The sequence below is a fragment of the Cephus cinctus genome, unplaced genomic scaffold (assembly GCF_000341935.2).
Source record: "Cephus cinctus unplaced genomic scaffold, Ccin1 Ccin1_scaffold0692, whole genome shotgun sequence".
Lineage (NCBI taxonomy): Eukaryota > Metazoa > Arthropoda > Insecta > Hymenoptera > Cephidae > Cephus > Cephus cinctus.
The window spans coordinates 92446-112130 of record NW_014333315.1 but is presented as its reverse complement, the minus strand read 5'-3'; the positions used below and the strand labels follow the sequence as shown (position 1 = coordinate 112130).

Sequence of the window (19685 nt, the reverse complement as noted above, 5' to 3'; positions counted from 1 at the left end):
TTTTACCAACGATTATCGAAATTATAATTAATCAAGTTCCACAAAAACATAAGCAATGGCCATTAAAAAACCACTTTCTAACGATAGTTACAGGTTTAATTCTAAATACGCATATTGTAATTGTAAATTAAACCTATGAACATATCATTTCCTGAATGCAGGTAAAAAAGTTCATTTTTATATTCAAATGTTTCTAATTTTTACTGGAGGTCCATTGTCACAAACTTGGGATACCCTAAAGAACAAAATGAATTTAATTTTAAACTCAATTATCACATTTTTTCCTTCTTCAAAGTAAGTTACCTTCGTAATTTGTTAATACAACGTGTATCATGTAGATGGCGGGATTGGTATGCTTTTCAAGAAATAAAACAGGAAATGGCATTAAAAAGGAAAAAAATTTGTTACCTGGTCAGCCACAGAAATTAACCTCATTCAGGAAACATGGTTCAACTAGCAGAACGTATTTTAAAGTATATGACAAAAATTTGAAATTGTGAAAATATCTTCAACCATTCAAAAGTTATAGTCATAAAAGTAATTTATAAAAATGAAAGTCCTATTTCTTAAAAAAAATTTATGTATCTATGCGCCTATTTTTTGCCATTTTAACTGGCTGTAATTCTTAAAACATTGAATATACAAGTTTTTCCTTTGAAAGATGAATAATGTCGATGAAGGTAGAATGATTTATACGAAATGTCAAAATTTACAATATTTATACTTATTTATATAATAATATATAATATTTATACAATATTATACTTATTTTAATTATGGTAGACTTACGTAAGGTAGTATCACACTAAACATATTAGATGCACTAGATTAACTTCGAGCATTATCAAATACTAATACATTTTTCCCAATAACAATTACTAGAAACGAAAGCATATTAATGAGAATCAAACTAATTTCTTAGTAGTCTACCCTGTATTAAAAATGAAAAGTGCAACGCAATAGCCGGAAAATTCTCACTGTACTAATACAAATCAAAACGAGATATTTCAGGTAGGAGAAGAATCCTGACGATCACAATAATGAGGATAGAGGTTTTAATCAAACTCGCATCAGCAAAATTTAACCGGTAACCAAGATATCTATTACGCGATGTCCTTATATTCTCATACGCCGCCGCTAGATGTCACTCATGATATTTCTACTAGTCCCTAACAAAATACCAAAGACCTATAGCCAACATGGAGATTTCCGTGACTGCTAACATTATGGGCATTACGTGTAACTTTTACAAAGTTATAATACATCTGTACTTATTCATAAGTGACTGTCGTAAACGCAAAATGTACGTATATCCATCTAGGCGTACATTAATACAGATAAACACCTGATAATTATTCGGTTAATAAAGTTTCGTGAAAAATGTCAAGGTATCGTATAGTATTAAGTATGTATGTATATAACCATGACCACAAATACATATACATGTAGAATTGCGAGAAGTCTTTTTTTAACCATGCTTCTAGAATGTCGCGGGTATCACTCACCTGATTTATGATAAGAACAATGGACGTAAAAAATAATTGAAGAGGCAGGGAACGCCGCGGAAATAAATTTCTTCTTTCTGAAATATCGGTACACACTATATTACGTCACGTGATATATTACTGAGTGATAGGACGTTAACTTCGAGACAGTTTAAAGTGATTCAAAATTGTGCTTTTAGAAACGAAGTTGTGGTTATCTTCAAAACATAAAATTGTGCCATCTGTCGATAGAATGTCTCTCTGTAATATATACCAGAAAGAATTTTCTGGATGAAACTCGAAATCGAATCCCACGTAACTCGAAGGTTACGATTCGTCTCAGACGAAGGAGACTCGGCAGGAGGATATTCTCTCGTGATATTTTTAGCCTTAACGTCGATCCTGTAGCAAAGGTTATACCTGACAAAAGTATTCTTGGCAATACGCGTTGTGAATTATTTAATTTATAGGATTCAAACTATTGATACTCTACTATTGATCGATGACAAACGACCCAAGTAAACTAAAACACAGTGCAGTAGTAAGCCAATAGTTTTAGACATCGCTCAGAAATCGCTACAATGCAACAATATACTGTATAGTTAGTCTCCAGTTACATTCTCTTCTCTGGAACGACTACGAGCATTATGGTAAATACTGAATATTGCATTACAAATTAGGCATGTATTAGGCATGAATTATATACCTACAATATATTACCCATGTCATAAGGTTATATAACATTAAATTGATATTAAATACATAATCCAAATTTGTAATAGCATTGGTTCAGTTGCAATCCAATTCAAATCGGATCGTTATACGTTACATAAATTGACATACTGACTCGTAAAATTTCGCAAGCGAATCGATAACGCGGCTCAAAATTTAATGCAGTTATCGATTGGAAATAAATTTATCTGTCGCGTAGCTTCCTAAATTATTTCGTTTTATATTCCGTTTCTAACGATCATATTGACGCATGCTAATCCATTCGTAAAATAACGCTATATGGTCTTAACCTTAGGGAGATTCGAAGAGAAAAAGATTGTGCAATCACGTATAGTTACGATATCGTGGAAGTAAAGTAAGGAGTTGGAACGAAGCAAAGTATAAAATAATAAAAGCACAAGGAACGAAGAAGAAGAGAAAGGAGATATCGTTGCTTCTTCGAACCTCGACAGACACAGGTATATCTGGCAATTTAGATGTGACGATAATCGTCAACATAAAAACGGTGACTGCACTGTTTAACCACGAGCAAGCTGGAAAACTACTTTTGCGTCCGATGACTTAATCCCGTCAGAGACCAAAATAAAGTTTTCGATTTGCTTGCGAAGCACGTAGTGCATACGAATTTCTGTCTTTTTTGTTTTACTGAGAGAGAGAGAGAGAGAGAGAGAGAAAGTGGGAGGCACGTTGAGAATTTCTGAAACGCATAGCGCGCGCAGTTCCGGATTAATGATCGCAAGTGCCCCGGCCAATGATCAAAGTAGAGTCTTGGGATTTCCCCCGAACGATAATAATGAAAATAATGATAACAGATTGAAACATTACTTATCCGGCATTTGACTGGGCAATTCTATCGAAATTCTTTGAAACGCAATTCAATAAGCACTTGATGTATTATTATGAAATAATGTAAATTCTTTCATTTCGAATGCACGTACTTTAGGATATTCACAGATTCACCTAATTCTTCATGATCATACTATATTTCGTAATAAGACCTATACTACTAATATAGCATATCTATTTCTCAATGGGTCGATAGGATGCTGTGAACTGTGGAACAGAACTGGATTTCTAATCGGATTCGTTCATTCCAATCACAAAGAGACTTGAAAGGATTTACTCTTACTCCACGGCATACTGGACTCCGAGAAGGAATGACAAAGCTGCACGCTGTAACAGCTCAACATATTTTTTACGATATAAAAATATAAAAGGATGCTTTCCGAAAGCACAAGTAACTTGAAGGAACTTACACGAGCAGTATTAATACAAAGTATTTTGAAAACATGACAGTTTCAGTGGCTCCGGTTAAATATACAGGTTGTGAGGGGTTAAAGTTTACCATCAATTTGCTCTAAAAGGATTCCACGTCGAAGCTTAGATGACAAAGTTTCTGCTCCTATCGAAGAGAGTAAAAGTGGTCGAACGGGTTGACCCTGAAAATGGAAAGTACGCCACATGATCGCTGTGTAACAGCCAGAGCGTTACAGTCTTTTTAAACGACTAATGTGTCAACACGTAACGACTTGCGTATCCCTTTTTACGATCCGTACCAAGAAACAGAGTATGTACGCAAGAGGGGGGGAGAGAGAGACAGACGGACAAATAAAAGTATATTATGGCATAGAAGATTAACGTGAGGAGAATAATTTCATTGAATCATCCAGATCACGTTATCGTCCGTTGGAGAGAGAACACGGCATACTTTATTAGTGACATAAAACCTTACATACGCTATATGGCCTTGCATGAGTCTCTAAGTCGTAAGCATTACGTTTCCATATAATAATTTTCCTTTAATCTTATCAGAACAAAGGAGTTCGCAAGATTGCCGATAGTTTTCGTACGAGAGCGTTATACACCGCCGAGTTGGACAAGAAGCTACAGGATTTTCAATGCGTTTGAGTCTCGAACGTCGATAAAGTAGATTTCGAAAACTCGTAAGATAATAAGAGCGTACAGTTATGCATACAGCCAGATAAACACTCTCTCTATTAATGAACCACGTAATCCTCGATATTACGAAAAGCAGTGCTGCCAATTCCAGTGGACTATTTATAAAGTATTTCACCTAGTATTCAAGGTACGTACGCATCCTCGGTAAATGTTACCGCGGCTCAACATTAGAGGCTCCGTTCTTCTAGAGCCGTACTCACAAGCTGGCACCAAGCATTGTGGGAACGTTGCTTACTTGCCCGGCGGACATCTTGATTTTGCGTGATGTCACAGCGTGGCCTACTTTGAGCCTCTCCACGTGCACGGGTCATTGACCTCTCCCCCCAGTGACAACCTCCTCTTCCCGAGCGTCTTGCCGCGGCCCACAGCACCGCGACGCTCCGCGTCCTAGTCTTCCCTATCATTCTCGCCTATGCCACGCTGCCCGTTTCCTAACGCAGCTTGCCAACCTCATCGAACTGGCTGGCTTTGCTCTACGAGCCTCGACGAACCTCTGGTAGGACTGGCTATATTCAGAGTAGGTACCTTCCTACTAAGGTACTACTCTATCCGTCTCTACTATATACAGAGTATAACAGCAATCCAGAGAACTCGGATTTGAAGTTGCTCAACTTAGAGAGTTGGTACGCGTGAAAACTGTGTATACGTGGTAGGTAGCTACTGTTATTGTATTGTACATGAATCTCGGGGGTATAACTGAGCCAGGACTGGACGTGAGTCGAGTTGGGGAAACTCAGCCATGTGGAAACCTTAGAACTATGTGCACAACCGTGAATATCCTGCGATCCTCGGATGGCCACCAGGTCGAGGCTAAGGTTAAAGACCCCGCCTTAAGGAACTAGGAACAAAGCCTCTGTACGATCATAGGGCTCCCTGAGAGACGTTGATGTTTTGTATGTTTATTAGCCGATCTAAACCCGTTGCTATTCGAGGCACCGGGGGGTTCCTTTTCTCTGGGTTATATTCGATACTTCACTTCCGGGGGTTGCATAGATATTTTTTTACAATCCACTTGCGGAACCGCTAAGGACAGCTGATTTATGATAGGATTATAATTAATATTGGGATCGTGGCGGCTATATAGAATCGTCGACGGCGAATAGAAAGGCATTATTACGAAGTGTTGCTTCTTTTTTTTCCTTCGTTTCTTTTAGTAACAAAATAAAACAACTGGCACTTGCACGCTCACGTAAATTGCCAATCGTTAAATATAGGTCGTTAGTCTTGGTTTTTCTCGTGAATAGCTTCGCGCTGTATGTTCAACGATGATTTCTCTATAATGGTGCTTCTGATGTCTCAAAATTAACAAAAAACCATAATGCATATTTAGGTTTCAATTTATATTAGTCACCATGTAGATTTTACTTGGCAGATAGGTTTGATAATCTTATGGATCGTTTTTTTTTTTTAGGGGGGTGGTAGAAACTCTGAAGTAGCATGAAAAGAAGGTTCTCTTAATGGAGATATGGATAATGATCATGGTTCAGTGCAGGATCTACATTGTTGCCCACGCAGTGAATTTAATTTGAAAATATCGTGTTCTTGTAATCGAGGAAAAGAGAATTCAAAGAAGCCTGGAAGCGTGGCTCTGAATATTCCGATGCGCACGAGTAGTAAAGCTGCCACGTGGATTCTAAAAATGAAAAAAAGAACTCGAGCCAAGAATTATATTTGATGGTGCAGAAACAAAAGCAGAATTTTCCTGAAGAATAGCGTTAGGCTTAAAATCAAATGTTATACGTGGGCTGCTACTTATATTTCTGGCCTAGGTGTTGCCAGGCGCCATCTGACGTTTTCAACGGAAAGTTTGACATTTTTAACCATAACCTTCTACAGAACATTTTTCATTTGAGTGCGATTTGTGTTGTTCACAGTAACTTGAAAAATTCATCTTGGGCAAAAAATGGAATTAACTCGTGAACATTTTCGTGCGATTATTTTTCATAACTTTCGACGTGGATTATCAAGACAAGAGTGCAGCCATGAACCTAATTCTTTCTACAGCGATAAAGCACCATCCTATAGCACTGTAAAAAACTGGTATAACGAATTCAATCATGGTCGTCGTTCGCTCCAGGACGAATTCCGTGAAGGTCGTCCAAAATCGGTTGTTGTGCCACAAAATATCGATGCTGTGCATGAACTGATAAAGCAAGATCGACATGTTACATATCGTGAGATAGAGGCATCTTTGGGCTTTAGTATGACTAGCATCAATAAGATATTACATGAACATTTGGCCGTGAAAAAGATTTGTTCGCGTTGGATCCCACATAATCTGACAAACGCTCAAAAGAAGGCTCGTGTCGATTGGTGCAAGGGAATGTTAAAAAAATACGGTCAAGGTGCATCAAAGGTTGTGTATAATATCTACACAGGTGACGAATCATGGATCTATGCGTATGAGCCCGAAACAAAACAGCAATCGACTGTATGGGTCTTCCAAGATGAGCCAAATCCAACAAAAATTGTTCGCGGAAGAAGCACATCGAAGCAAATGGTTGCCTGTTTCTTCGGCATTACCGGTCACGTGGCGACAATAGCGTTAGAGCAACGCAAGTCGGTCAATTCTGAATGGTACACGACCATTTGTTTGCCAGAAGTCATCGGAGAAATTCGAAAAAAGCAGAAGAAGAGGCGAATCATTCTTCATCATGACAATGCGAGATCTCACACATCGGCTCAAATAAAGGAATTTTTGACCAGCCGAAACATCGAATAATGGTTCATCCGCCGTACAATCCTGATTTGGCACCCAATGACTTCTTTTTATTCCCGCACATTAAAAATAAATTGCGCGGACAACGTTTTTCGACCCCTGAAGAAGCCGTTGATGCATTCAAAAACTATGTTTTGGAGGTACCTCAATCGGAGTGGAAAAAGTGCTAATCGGAGTGGAAAATATTTTAAAAAACAATAAAACCAATTTTAATTGTAATTCTTTGTTTTTTCATTATTAAGCCAGAAATATAAGTAGCAACCCACGTATACGTAAAAGGTCGAATGATGTTTTGTATTTTCGATATTGGGTAACTTAAGGCTCAGGATGGTACAATATAATTTCTAGAGCTATACCATTTGCAATTTCATCATCTGATTACGATATGAATCCTTATTGTAGAAACGGAGCATGTAACCTGGCACTTGATTGGCAATATGATTTATCATATCTTTGATTTCCGGTCGCGCTAACGAATTTATAACAAGGTAGAAAAGAAAGGAATTTTTATCGGATCCATCCGACTACATGAACAAAAATAACAGAACTAGATAAATATTTTCGAGAATTTATTACGAGCCTGAGAAGAAAAATAGATTTTTACCCGATTTTATCGCACTTCAGGAGCGGATGCTTTTACGGCATACCAATCGAGTAGTGCAAAAGGTACGATTTACTATGCGGCGAGAAATTCGATAAAAAATGAATTAATAAAAGATCCAGACGATAATGGAGATATTGTGCATTCCTTTTACCGGCTATAATACATTTCACGTCGCCAGCATATTACGATTATCAATAACACACATCAGTTTCTGTAGATAAACTTTGGTAAGCAGTACGCAAATCAAGATTATTTGAAGTGGCATTAGAAAATGTTGAAACTAAATAAATAAATCCTTTCACAGTGCTAGAAAGGTTCTTGATCTAAATATTGAATCTTTACTAATGCCTACTCGAACGTGAGATCGATAAAAACAAGCTTGACAAAGAAAGTAAAAGCGGACTCTATTTATATGTGTATATGTTATTGAATTAATCTAACCGAGAGTGTGACTGGAATAAATGCATCAAAGTCCCAACGCTTATCAAATAGACTTTACAAAATTTCTACATATTTCACATGACACGACGCAATGTCACGTGAAATGTTTCACGAATAACAAATCCACATATAAGTTTTTCGAAAGTTTTATGAATCGAAAAAAAAATTAGTATTGATATACGCCATCAATAAAATTATACATATAAAAAGACATGAGCCTTGAATAATCGTTTTTCGTGAAATTCATATAGTAGCCTCTTAATATAACAAAAAAAGCTATCATACCAAATTCTGATATACATTGGTATGTATATAGATATAAATACATCCAGGTTGAATCTTTTGGGTGTTTACGACAGAACTCCCAGCTTCAATATTTCTTCCATGTCCGTAAGGGGAAAAAACGGTAGAGGCAATGGCTCGAAGCTGGGTTTGAGCAAGGAACCCAGAAGGATCATATCCGATTCCCGGTAGGCTTGTCAGTGACTAATAATCGCTATCGTAGAGGAGGGTCGTAGGTTGCTAGGTTGATGGGTCGTAGGCGAAAATAAATATCGTGCGATTTGGCAAAGTGCGGAAAAACGTGAGAATTTTAGGTAGTGGGGTTTCGATCGATGAAAGGGTCGACCTACTGACCCAGATCCTGGTGGTTTACGGTCTGCAAGCCTCGCTAGATCCATACCCTGCTTCCAACAGTTAAACCAGCTCCACTGCCATCCCCCAGGCTTTATGTTAAGTATACTCCTACTATCCTTGTCCTAACTACGTGTGAACAGCCGGTACGCCTAAGGCTGCGCTTCCTCAGATCCAACCCCCTGCGAACTTATTCGATTCGGTGAGAAACGAGTTTTCCCCTGGAGGAGAAGTTATTGCACGAAAATTCTTACCAGAAATTCACCCCTCTGCTTGTAACTCTACGGATAAAGTCACGCAATTGAATTCGAGACGAGTTCTAGAGTTCTGTGAAGGTTATATAATGGTAATAGATAAGGGGCGAGAGAAGTGGGAGGGTGGAGGGATTGAACAGCAAGTAGAATATTCTTACAGGAAGCAGTATTTAAATATAAACAGGAGATCAAGTAGGGAGGATATTTTTTTAACAAAAAATCTTCAGACGCTTCCTGTATCACAAAGAATAATCTTGTTTCTCTGAAAAACATACTTACTTTGTTATTAATAATAATTTTGTCATAATGCTTTTCCTTGGTACGCTATACGTTGACCTTATTAATGCTACCATGGATAACTATATAATGTAGATGCGTGAGGCAGTAGTGAACGAAATTAGTGAAGTAGAATGACTGTGGCTTCGACCTGATTGATGTTAATGAAGTGGGAACTTACATACATCCGGAAGTGAGAGAAGCGTAGCGGTATACATAAGACAGCGGTGCGTGCAGGTGATACCAGATCGAGATGGAAAGGAGATTACTGAACCCACTGTTCCCTAAAGACGTTCTCAAAGGAGATGGAAAATATAGTTTCAAGAATTATAAAGTCGCAACGGATTATCAAAGAATAATACAGAGAAAAGGATACTGATGGTAAAAGAGTAAATGGGTAAACAGAATTTGGAAAATTAAAAAAATTTTTTTCTACGTCCCGTTACGGGACTCCGTCGCCGATTGATTTGATTTAATACCGCATGGGGTTCTTATTAGATCTCTTTTCTATAGTTGGGTCTTTTATATGTCTATACGTCCCTGACGACGACGTATCCTCCTTCATCCAGCCGCCTCCATTCTGAAGTCGACGTGATTTCACTTACGAGATGAAACTTCTCGTCGATCAACAAGGAAAGAATCTATGTCCCGGTAAGTCCCATATTCTAACCCTCCGTAACCTATCTTGTTCACAGTATTCACAGTTCCTATGCTACGTGTAAAACTGGTGGATCAACGATTCACGTATGTCATTTTATTACATCGCACAAAAATTGAGCTCGATCATTTATATGTATATAAGTAACTCCGTAAGGAGTTATTTGATAATTATTTTCTTCATGATAATTATTAGCCATCGTGGTTATAATTAATGTTTGATATACGTATAGTATAAAATCAATGTGATAGAGTGTTTTTGCAAGATTTTTTAATTTTTAATTTTTTTTTAAATTCTTTTAATATCTTGCTTATATCGAATACGTTGGTATCACGATGTAGTCGGGTTGCCAATGAAGGAGACATCTCGGGTGAAACGCTCCGTACAGGAATTAGAATTTTTTACCACATGGTTTCGGGCCGAACTAACACACTTCCTATGCACCTACTTTCTAATATTGCTTCATCGTTATTTTACCTGGCCAACTGTCTTCTCGGACGTCCACGCGTTTTTTAACGTCGCGCTGTTCATTCCCATGTAACTCAAGGAGGAGCAGTGAGTAATATTTATTTCTGTATCATCCAAAAAGCAAGATTCTCAGCGGTGCTACTTAATTAACCATCGTGAAAAATAAAGGCTCTGCTGTAAATTACAGGGACGCTGAAGGCACGTTAATGTCGGAAATTTTATCGGATTTCTATTTACTCCCTATATAGATCACCCACGTTCGTAATTACAGGCTAATTTGCTACGACCCTATTCATTAAGATCAATCTCAATTATTGTCCTCGACTTATATTCACTTAAGTTAACGAACTCGTGGAAGTTAATTACTTTAAACATTAATTATGGCATTGTAGTGAGTCTGTCAAAACGATAGTTTAAGACTTTGGATTGATAACGTATATTTTTGTCCAACTTATAATCTCCGTACCCCTGAGACCGGTTCTAAGAAGAATTAGCGAGTTAATAATTTATATCGAAGCATATATTTTTTTAATTAATTAAAATCACTGGAATATTTTTAAATGTGATAATTAATGAGCTAATTTGTAAATAAACGAGCCAGTCTCATAAAAACTTTTCTGATTGTTTCATCGCGGTTGAGAGCCACTGCTCTAATTTTAGTGGGCCAGGCAGTTGCGCAAGTAACGGGTACGCGTATTAAACATGGTTAAATATGCGTCATAAATACGAATTCACGTTGCGAGGTAAAGAGCAACGATGAAAGTCATAGAGTTTTCAAAATAAAAGCGATAACGTTGGGTATATTGTACCGAGTACACATTAAAATTCAATTAAACATCATGTACCAGCATATGTAGCATACTTTCACGTCTCGCCAGCACGGAACAATGAGGTGCCAACAGAATAGAGCCTGTACTCGTAAATTATAACATTTGATTAAGACCGTCGAAGTCAAAAACCCAAAAGGTTTCGTAATTAATTAAAAACCATCAACAATACAATAAAAACTACCCATTTCCCTATTATTAAAAGAAAACCCAAAATTACGTAATAGTCATATAATTATACACGTTATCGGTAATATTTTCACTTAAATTACAATTTAACCATTAAATCCAGTAAAATTATAAATTTCGTCAATTATACGGACAGATAGTTGTAAAGTGCGGTGAGGCACTTGATAATAATATTATAAATAGAAACTCAAAGATATTACGTAACGCGTGAACGGTATGGATAGAGACGAAATATGGGTGTACCCTTGAGTGCATACATATGTGGTCAACATATGAGTCGTATATAGTAATGCGTATAACGCCATACTCGAACAATCTGGAATGTTCCATAGCACGTGGTATCGAAGTGAGAAAACCAATTGAAAAAAGCACGTGAATCCTAAAATAAGGCTATAGGTTATATTTATGTTGTTATGTAATATATGAACTACCTAGACTAATCTTACATAAAAGGCTATACGGCTATCGAATCTCGAGCAGTTTTTAATTATCGTCCATGCCAGCTCTTCTTTCGGTAGAATGCTATTACGCTCGGTAAACTTATTAAATTTGAGGTAATATAAAGTCTCGACTCTAGCGCTAGCTTACCTTATATACCTTTAGGAACCCATTTACGCTGTCCAGTTCAATATAAGGACAAGCACGGTATATAGCCAGGCACCTAAAGTATACCTAAAGCCGTTGGATTCAGCCATGCGGAAATTTTGAGATCCCACGTAAAGTTACACGCTGAGCTCGAGGAAAACTAGATTAGTGAAGGAGCCATTTTCTTGACTCGTTGACGCAAGGGAGCTATAAAGGGAATGAAAATAGTTGTTGGGATAGCCATTGCTATCTTCCCCAAAGACATATATTCTCAAGACGTCGCAAGCTTTCCTATCGGGGAGACTCTGTACTCGCGTAGAGGATTCAAACTGCCGAAGAATTTTTGTCAAGAGTAGAACCAAGTGCTTATGGAATTCCAGGATGCACGTGTGCCAAGAGCGAGTGTCAAGAACGCCCTTTGCAATAGCCCTAGAAGCATTTAAAAGGCTAACCTCATCATCCCTAATCATTCAACGTTCCTGGCTGTAGTCACTGTTTATTTTTACATGACATCCTCGACTGACTGTCTATGAGAAATGGTGAGAGAAAAAGAGCTCACTAAATTCTTCGAACAAAAATATCGATCGTGCAGCATCGTATGTATATAACAAGTCATAGATAGCCGAGCCTGCATTCAGTCTGGTTGGTAACCAATGGTCAAACTGGATGTGCGAGTAACCCCTGGTCAACCTTAATACGTTACACGAGCTACTGCAGGGGCGCGGACAACAAAAGTTGAAAGTGCGGAGCAAGGGTCAGCACGGAATAATAATCAAGGAACTTTATACCTATATACAACAGTCTGTGTGACGCTATGCCCCTCCCTAACCTATAAGTTACATAGTACACATTATATATTTAGATTTAGATATGAACGTTCCCTATAGGCTGGCCTTCAGTATTTTTTTTACTTTCAGGATCTCTGCAGTCTTTCAGCATCGTTCTCTTTGTCTCAATGAATTTTCTACGTACGTCTAGGGCATCACGTGTAACTTTAACATCGCGATGGCAGCTGACTCTTTACTCACCGTAAAACGACCACTGACCATTACCTGAAACCAGAGAGATAAATCCGTAGCAGCCGTGCTCTATAATTCGGTACACAAGTGGCTAGTTAGTCGTTGAAACAGTTGCTGGGAGGTTCCCGACCGCATTGCAGTTCTCCGCTATTGGATATAGGCTGTGGTCGACTTTGCAAGCCCAGTTTTTTTCCACTGCGGCATGAAGGTATGCCCTATGCTTCCGAGTTGAGTTTACGGGACTGTAACACAGTAGCAATTGGAAATATTGTTTGTATTTTTATTTTTATATTTTTAGCCATAGCTACCATGGAAAAATATATTTCACGGATTTTCGTTATGCCTTCACGGTGCTGTTGTCGTACACCAACTCGTGTCCGTCCATGCGGAAGATGTGGGTCAGCATTGTCAAGCAGGATGAACGTGGAGTTCCAGCTAGTATTTTCTTTTTTCACTAAAAGGCTGTCCACACCCAAATACATTGGGGCTTTGCTACTGCCACCCGGAAGGGCCTGAATCTAGTACACATGTCAGTTCTAAAACCAGCTTGTACACTTCCTCTCGTGAAGGCGTTATATAGGTGTTGAACGTGGTTAATATTTAGTTTTTTTTTTGTCGGTCTAGGCGTAAAACTGCCGCTACGCGCATGGGCTCTGTGAAATGTGCCAAGCGGAAATTAATATGCTTCATAACGAGCAACTGGGTGTCCGTGAAATTCTTATCGTAATCTTAAGAGTTTTCGGTCGACGGCACGAAACCTTGAGATTATAGGAATATAAAGCATACTCGTGTGCCTTATTGTTAGACAGAAGGTAGTATCGATCCGTCAAATAATTTTTACCATCATTGTACTTCTGTCTGTATAACGATAACGACTTGAATCTACTAGACTAGGTGCAGCGACGTATCACATAAAGCAGGATAAAAATAGGCTATATGTAAAACGTATGCTGTTATACCTGTCTCAGTACGTATTCTAAACATAGAAATTGCTCGACTTTGCGATTCTGCGAAAAAATGGCCCAAGGTGCTGCTTTTCCGGGCGAGCTAATTTTGCTGCATAAATAAACAATGGAAACGGACTGGTTAAGGGCTCGCCAGTGAAAGCTATTCCACCCCAACCTGGGAAGCTTGTCCCAAAGCTGCCACCCTCTCGACTCTTTTCTGCCCTCTTCATGCCTTGGAAGAGGAGAGAGAATACAGAGAGAGAGAGAGAGAGAGAGAGAGAGAGAGAGAGAGAGAGAAGGGGGGGTAAGAGGACGTAGCGAGTGGTGTGAGAATCCAAGAGAGAGAGAGAGAGAGAGAGAGAGAGAGAAAGGAATAGGCGGCGAGAGGGATGAAAGGGAGAGGAGAACGAGGCCGCGAGTATTGATCCCCCGTGGCGGTTGACACATTTACCAAAAGCTTCAACCGTGCTCCACTTTTGGGGAAAGCAGAAAAACCTTCCGGACGAGGCCGAGCACGCAGAATTGATGTAGCGTGTTTCACCTTCCTCATCCTTCGATGACATTTCACTTAATTGAAAGCGACAGTGCCATGCTCCGTTTCCCTCTCTTCGCCCAATTCAACCCTTTACATATTTTTTTATTTCTCTCCTTGAGGCCTCAACCTCTTCCGTAGGAGCTTCCGCTTGATTAATAGTTCGATCTTGTCGTAACATTTTTTAACAAAAATTCCACTTGATTCGCGTTGAAAATTTGTTGGTAAAAAAAGAAGAATTTTATTTGACGTATAACCAATTACTTTTCACCGGACTATTGATCCTTGGAAATCGTGAGAAAGATATTTGAAAAGAAATATATAATACCTCTTTGTCCCGAACAAAGAGTATTTCGACGATGACAGACGATTATTCATCAACAGCAAAAGTGAGTTGCAAATGTGTACAAAATTGTAGAATAATCTAACAGTATATCCTACCAGTTCAAAAATGAATTGGGTCAACCTTCTTCCACATTGTCTGAGACGGTTGATCCACTGAAATAAATTATGGGGAATCGACCAAGTAAGCTCACTCGATTAAACAATAAAAGTTACAAGGGGAGAATCGAAATGAAAAATCATTGAGGTGGTGTCGGTTGATGATGGAGAATATATGGTTACTGCAAGGTAATATACCTTCGCTGAATTTCAGCTACGGCTCCTATACAATGATTATCGTTGGCTACACAAGCGGAACTCCAATGTAAGCTCGGGAATGCTGCCAAATGGGTCAGAGCTTGAGCTGGGTGCTTGCACGAGGGACAGGGTGTGCGATAGCTCCTGTTGGTGGAAGGTTGGTACGCCTACTAGGGCCAGGGATACCAAGAGCAGAGAGGGCTGTTTGATCAATACTCGCTGTCACTGACGCCGCCCCAACCCGTAGCCGCATGGTAACAGAGAAGAGCGAGGCCTACATTTCTCCCCGTGGTACACGATCTTATCTTTTCGATTTTCTCTATCATTTTTCTCTTCTCCGTCATTGAACTCTTCGACGGTCATTTCCGATTTAAAAAATGTGTGTATATACCTACTTTGATCTAACGTTTGAGTACTCAATACGTTAGCCACTGAAAAAAAAAAGTTATCGATTACGATGATCATCATCGTATCAGCATCCTTACGAAGAACTACGTACAAATTGCAAGGAAACTATTAATGCGCAAAGATCTAATTACCCGTTACGTTTTTTTTTTTATCAACCAAGTCAAAACCGCAGAATGCGATTCGACGTAGCCCAGGCGTTTCCTATTGCCGTTAAAGAACATCGGAGAAAGGTTGGTACCTGGAGAAAGGAAAAAAGAGAAAGGTACTCTAAAGATTGATAATAGGAAGCTAAAGAAAAATAACGATAGGCAATAGATCGGATCAAGGATCCTACTTCCCTTAGGTACCATGAAGTGAATTTATCTTTCCTGTCTCGTGAGGAACGTTAATTTTCATTTGGTTTCTCCGATGATAAGTGCGCATGCGCAGTTACTTACGGAATTGCATATCAGACTTCCGACAAAGTCTTACGAATTATTGGATGAAAGAAATGATACCGTGAGGTATTGCCTATACACTTGGTACCCAGTTGATAGAGATGTTCCGTGATTCTAGATCGAGTCCCTTTTTCTGGTATTTTCAAACGGACACGCTACCTTCTTACTTCAACTCGAATCCACCTGGTGCCTGGTGCCACGGCGGGACCCGTGAGGCCGCAGTTTGTGTCCTACTTGTAACGGTGCCAAGCCAAATCTTATACAATCGGACCCAGGAACAAAACTGCAGTGTGTTTGATCTCCCAAAGATTGACAGATCCGAGCCAAAGCCTTCCGGTTGATGATTGACACTCAAAATGAAGTCTTAAGCTATTTCCATACATATACTAATTGTTCTAAATGCCTATCAACGTGAGATTGCTAACTTGACGTCTCTAATGGCTTCGAATGAATTCACTGAGCCAGTCCGAGAAAACCGGTATTCAGGAATATTTTAGGTGTCATCAGGAGTTAGCACCTACCAAGTCTCAGACATCAGCTCGCCATTATAATACAAAACCTATAAATATTGTTATCTGTTTCAACAGTGCTCATGGCAAAGTTAATATTGAGCCTCGGTATACAAACTGTATATCGTGGCATGGGTATGTGTATTCCAAGTTAAAACTTAGTAAGACTTGTTAAAACTCTCCAGTAAATTAAACATCAGTAAAGAAAAGGTCATTTTCATGCAATCCCATAGATTTCAATGCTACAAGATAATTGCTAGATATACGTATATATCCAAGACAGTACGTATATACAAAAGTCATGTTCAGGATGTCTAAAAGACAGCATACTGTGCTACATGTGTATATATATTATATATATCTTGATATGTCTCATAATAAAAAAACTAATTGGCATCTATGACAAGTTGAGAAATGAGGAACGCGCGTGCGAGTAAGGACGCACAAGATGGAAAGTGGGAAAGAAACCATATTCGTGTCGCGATTACCGTGTTCAACTTGGGCGTCACTCTCGACATTCATTGCCGTACTCTATGAAAATTCGGCTTGAAACGATTTGGAAAGTCGAGTGACCGTAGTCGGCATCCACAATAGTATATTATTCTACTCCACTGGGCGACAGAACTAGAGCACACAAGAAAGCGAGAAGAAGGGTAAAGCAGTTGCACAGAGACCGAGTGGCAACTCTTTTATACGTGGCGGAAACTGGGTTTCGAACTGTTCCGACAACGGAAGTCAGTAGCATCCCAAAGGAATGGCGTACTCGTCTTGGTTCTCTCTTTTATGGACTTTTTGGATCTCTTTTCCCTTTGCTGCATATTATTACAGGACGCTTGCAGGATATATTGGGTTTTCGATGCAGGTACTTCCTTTACTGTAATATCGTGGATATTCGCGTTAACGTGAATTCACACTGGGACACCATCCCATTTCAATTTACTTCGCATGCTTTCAAATACGCTTAGAGAATTTTATGATACCTGAATGGACTATACATCATGTCCGTGGCTATGTTGTAACCTTTCTAATCTAACCCTTGTACCCTGGGTACTTGTACACTTTCTCCGAACAAAGGCCTATACGGATACCCTGTACGCCTAACCCACATTCACGCATGTTGACTATATATATATATATTTAGTACCCGTGCTATCAAAAATAATAGGAACGGAACGCCAGGTGCTCCGCGGCCCTGGGGTCTTCGTGAAAATAAAATGCACCGAGGACAGAAGGTTTCCAGGACTCTTCCTTTGTGCTCCCCTGCTATCCCAAGGAGCATGCGCGAGAAGAAAGGACTAATAGTTTGTCGAATATAGCACGTGACTTGGGACACGTGCCTAAAGGTCGATGCTCTCCTATACCGGATTTTATTTGATTCCCTTACGAGTGGTTAGCGGGCCTACGTTTCACACACTAGAAAGCTCAAGGAGGAAAACCTTCTTTTTAGATGGAATCTCAAACACGGAAAGTTCAAATGACTCAGTGACGCGGGGAGAAATGACGTTTGGAAATTTTCAAGCGTAATAAACGCCAGATGTGAATGTCTATTGATAAACTCTACTCTTACAATTAGGTAAATTTAAAGCAAAGGGACTCTGGGTACATTTATTTTTCATTTAATACCCCATAAATGAATAAAACGATTTTATACCAGTCCCACAACGATTTCCCTTTGTACAGGGCGAACTCCAATGCGAACTGTTTACAATTTTCAGCGGTTAGACCTCAAAGGGCCAAGGAGGCTTTTGTGCTTCTCACACTGACACACATCACCGATGGCAACTGAACCCACTGCTGAAGGTTGCCAGGGCAACTGCATCGACCGATCTCATCCATCCAAGCAACCCCATAACACAGCAACCCTCCAAGAGAGTCGAGCTGATTCGGGTTGCACATTGAAGACACATATAGGTACATTTCACTGGAATCCTGCTGTTGAAAATGATCACGGGCATTATTAAACAAATATGGATTACGCGGGTAATCAAAGAATCATTATAATCCATATGGAAATATACAAATGAGTAAATATGAAGCCTCGGAACAGACCTATCTAAACGAAAATATAATTCCAAGAATTCCTCTAATAGGATCAACAGTGGCTGACCCAACGAAGTGAAGTTTCAGGAAGTACATTGTTATACCAGAAGAAGTTGACGGGTACTAGCCAAGAGCCAGCAAGAGGATAAGCCGTGTTCCATAGAAGCTAGAGTATTCGAGAGAAGCTGCCGCTGTGTTCAAGTAATCTAGTTGGAGTATGCAGCATGGCATCTGCTACCTTCGATCGAATAGTTTCGATCCGATAGGGTCGCGAGGAGCAAGAAGTTTGATCGACCGCAGCTGCGTTTACCGGTACGTACAAGATTACAATATAATGTTATATGTGAGAGAAAGAAAATATAAAAAAGAAAAAGCAAAAAAGAACCGTCCATCTGTTTTGGAGGTTATGGCGGTCCTGTAGAATTTGCAAATGAATTTTATCGTTAACCTAACCTAACGTAATTTCAAATCGACAAGTATACTCCCAATGTAATTTCGGACGGCTCGGCTACTTTCTCCCTCTAACTGACCAGTTGACCGTTAACGCCCAAAGACGATCACGCCTGGGTCGAGAAAGAAAGTTGTCGAATAGAAACGTACGGTGCACGTTAACTATTAATAGAAACTGGTAGTGGTTATATCTATCTGGTAAACGAGCGCCAAGCAGCGTTAGATTGAGGTTAGCTTGCCCAATCGTTTGTACCACAGATGCACGAGGACGCACACGCTTACGGTCTGTACATATTGGATAGGAAACACGCATGCAAACGAGCGCGCGCGCCATGAAGACTAGTCCACGTCGAAAACGTACACACTCGGCTGTGTTTGACTGCTTTAACCTAAAAACGGACGATTGCGTGTCGCCACTGCGTTGCGTTGCGTGGGACGACGATGGGGAAACTGGGCCAGTTTGATTCGCCAGATGGACAAGTATATTTCCTAAACAGCCACGAACCTTGGAGTTATTAATCTTCCGCTTTTATACTCCCCTTGACTAAATACCATGCCAGAGAAGCTTAATCAAGTATTGCTCACGTGCAAGTACTAATACGCGGATCATACAGAGAAGTTGATACAGTAAATTTTGAAAACGGGGTAAAGGAAATCGAAAAAAAAAATTTAATTTTTTTTATTTACTAGCAACTTTTTTCAATCGATACATTATGTGCCCGTACTAAACGTATAAGTGCATCTTTCAAACATTGTTTTTTAGACGGTATTAATATTTTCAAAAAAAAACGTCATACGTCACCAACCATACATGCAATTCGTAATTCAAAATAGATGCTCTGGTTACGTGGTTCGCCAATGAGCCAATTGATTCC

General features: G+C 39.3%; 1 protein-coding gene and 1 long non-coding RNA gene across 2 annotated transcripts; both read left to right on the top strand.

The window, feature by feature from the left end:
• Nucleotides 1-6078: 6078 nt before the first annotated feature.
• LOC107269950 (histone-lysine N-methyltransferase SETMAR-like) lies at nt 6079-6897 on the top strand. Its single transcript, XM_015744415.1, has one exon. The coding sequence runs from the start codon at nt 6079-6081 to the stop codon at nt 6895-6897; it is 819 nt and encodes a 272-aa protein (XP_015599901.1).
• Nucleotides 6898-9446: 2549 nt separating this feature from the next.
• Nucleotides 9447-14032, top strand: LOC112494669. The gene is made up of 4 exons (XR_003060348.1): nt 9447-9753; nt 12747-13056; nt 13147-13377; nt 13473-14032. It is a non-coding gene; the product is annotated as an uncharacterized LOC112494669 (long non-coding RNA).
• The last annotated feature ends 5653 nt before the right edge of the window (nt 14033-19685 follow it).

Coding starts and splice junctions, on each gene's coding strand:
- LOC107269950 (XM_015744415.1), top strand. CDS start 6,079: ATGGAATTAACTCGTGAACATTTTCGTGCGATTATTTTTCATAACTTT.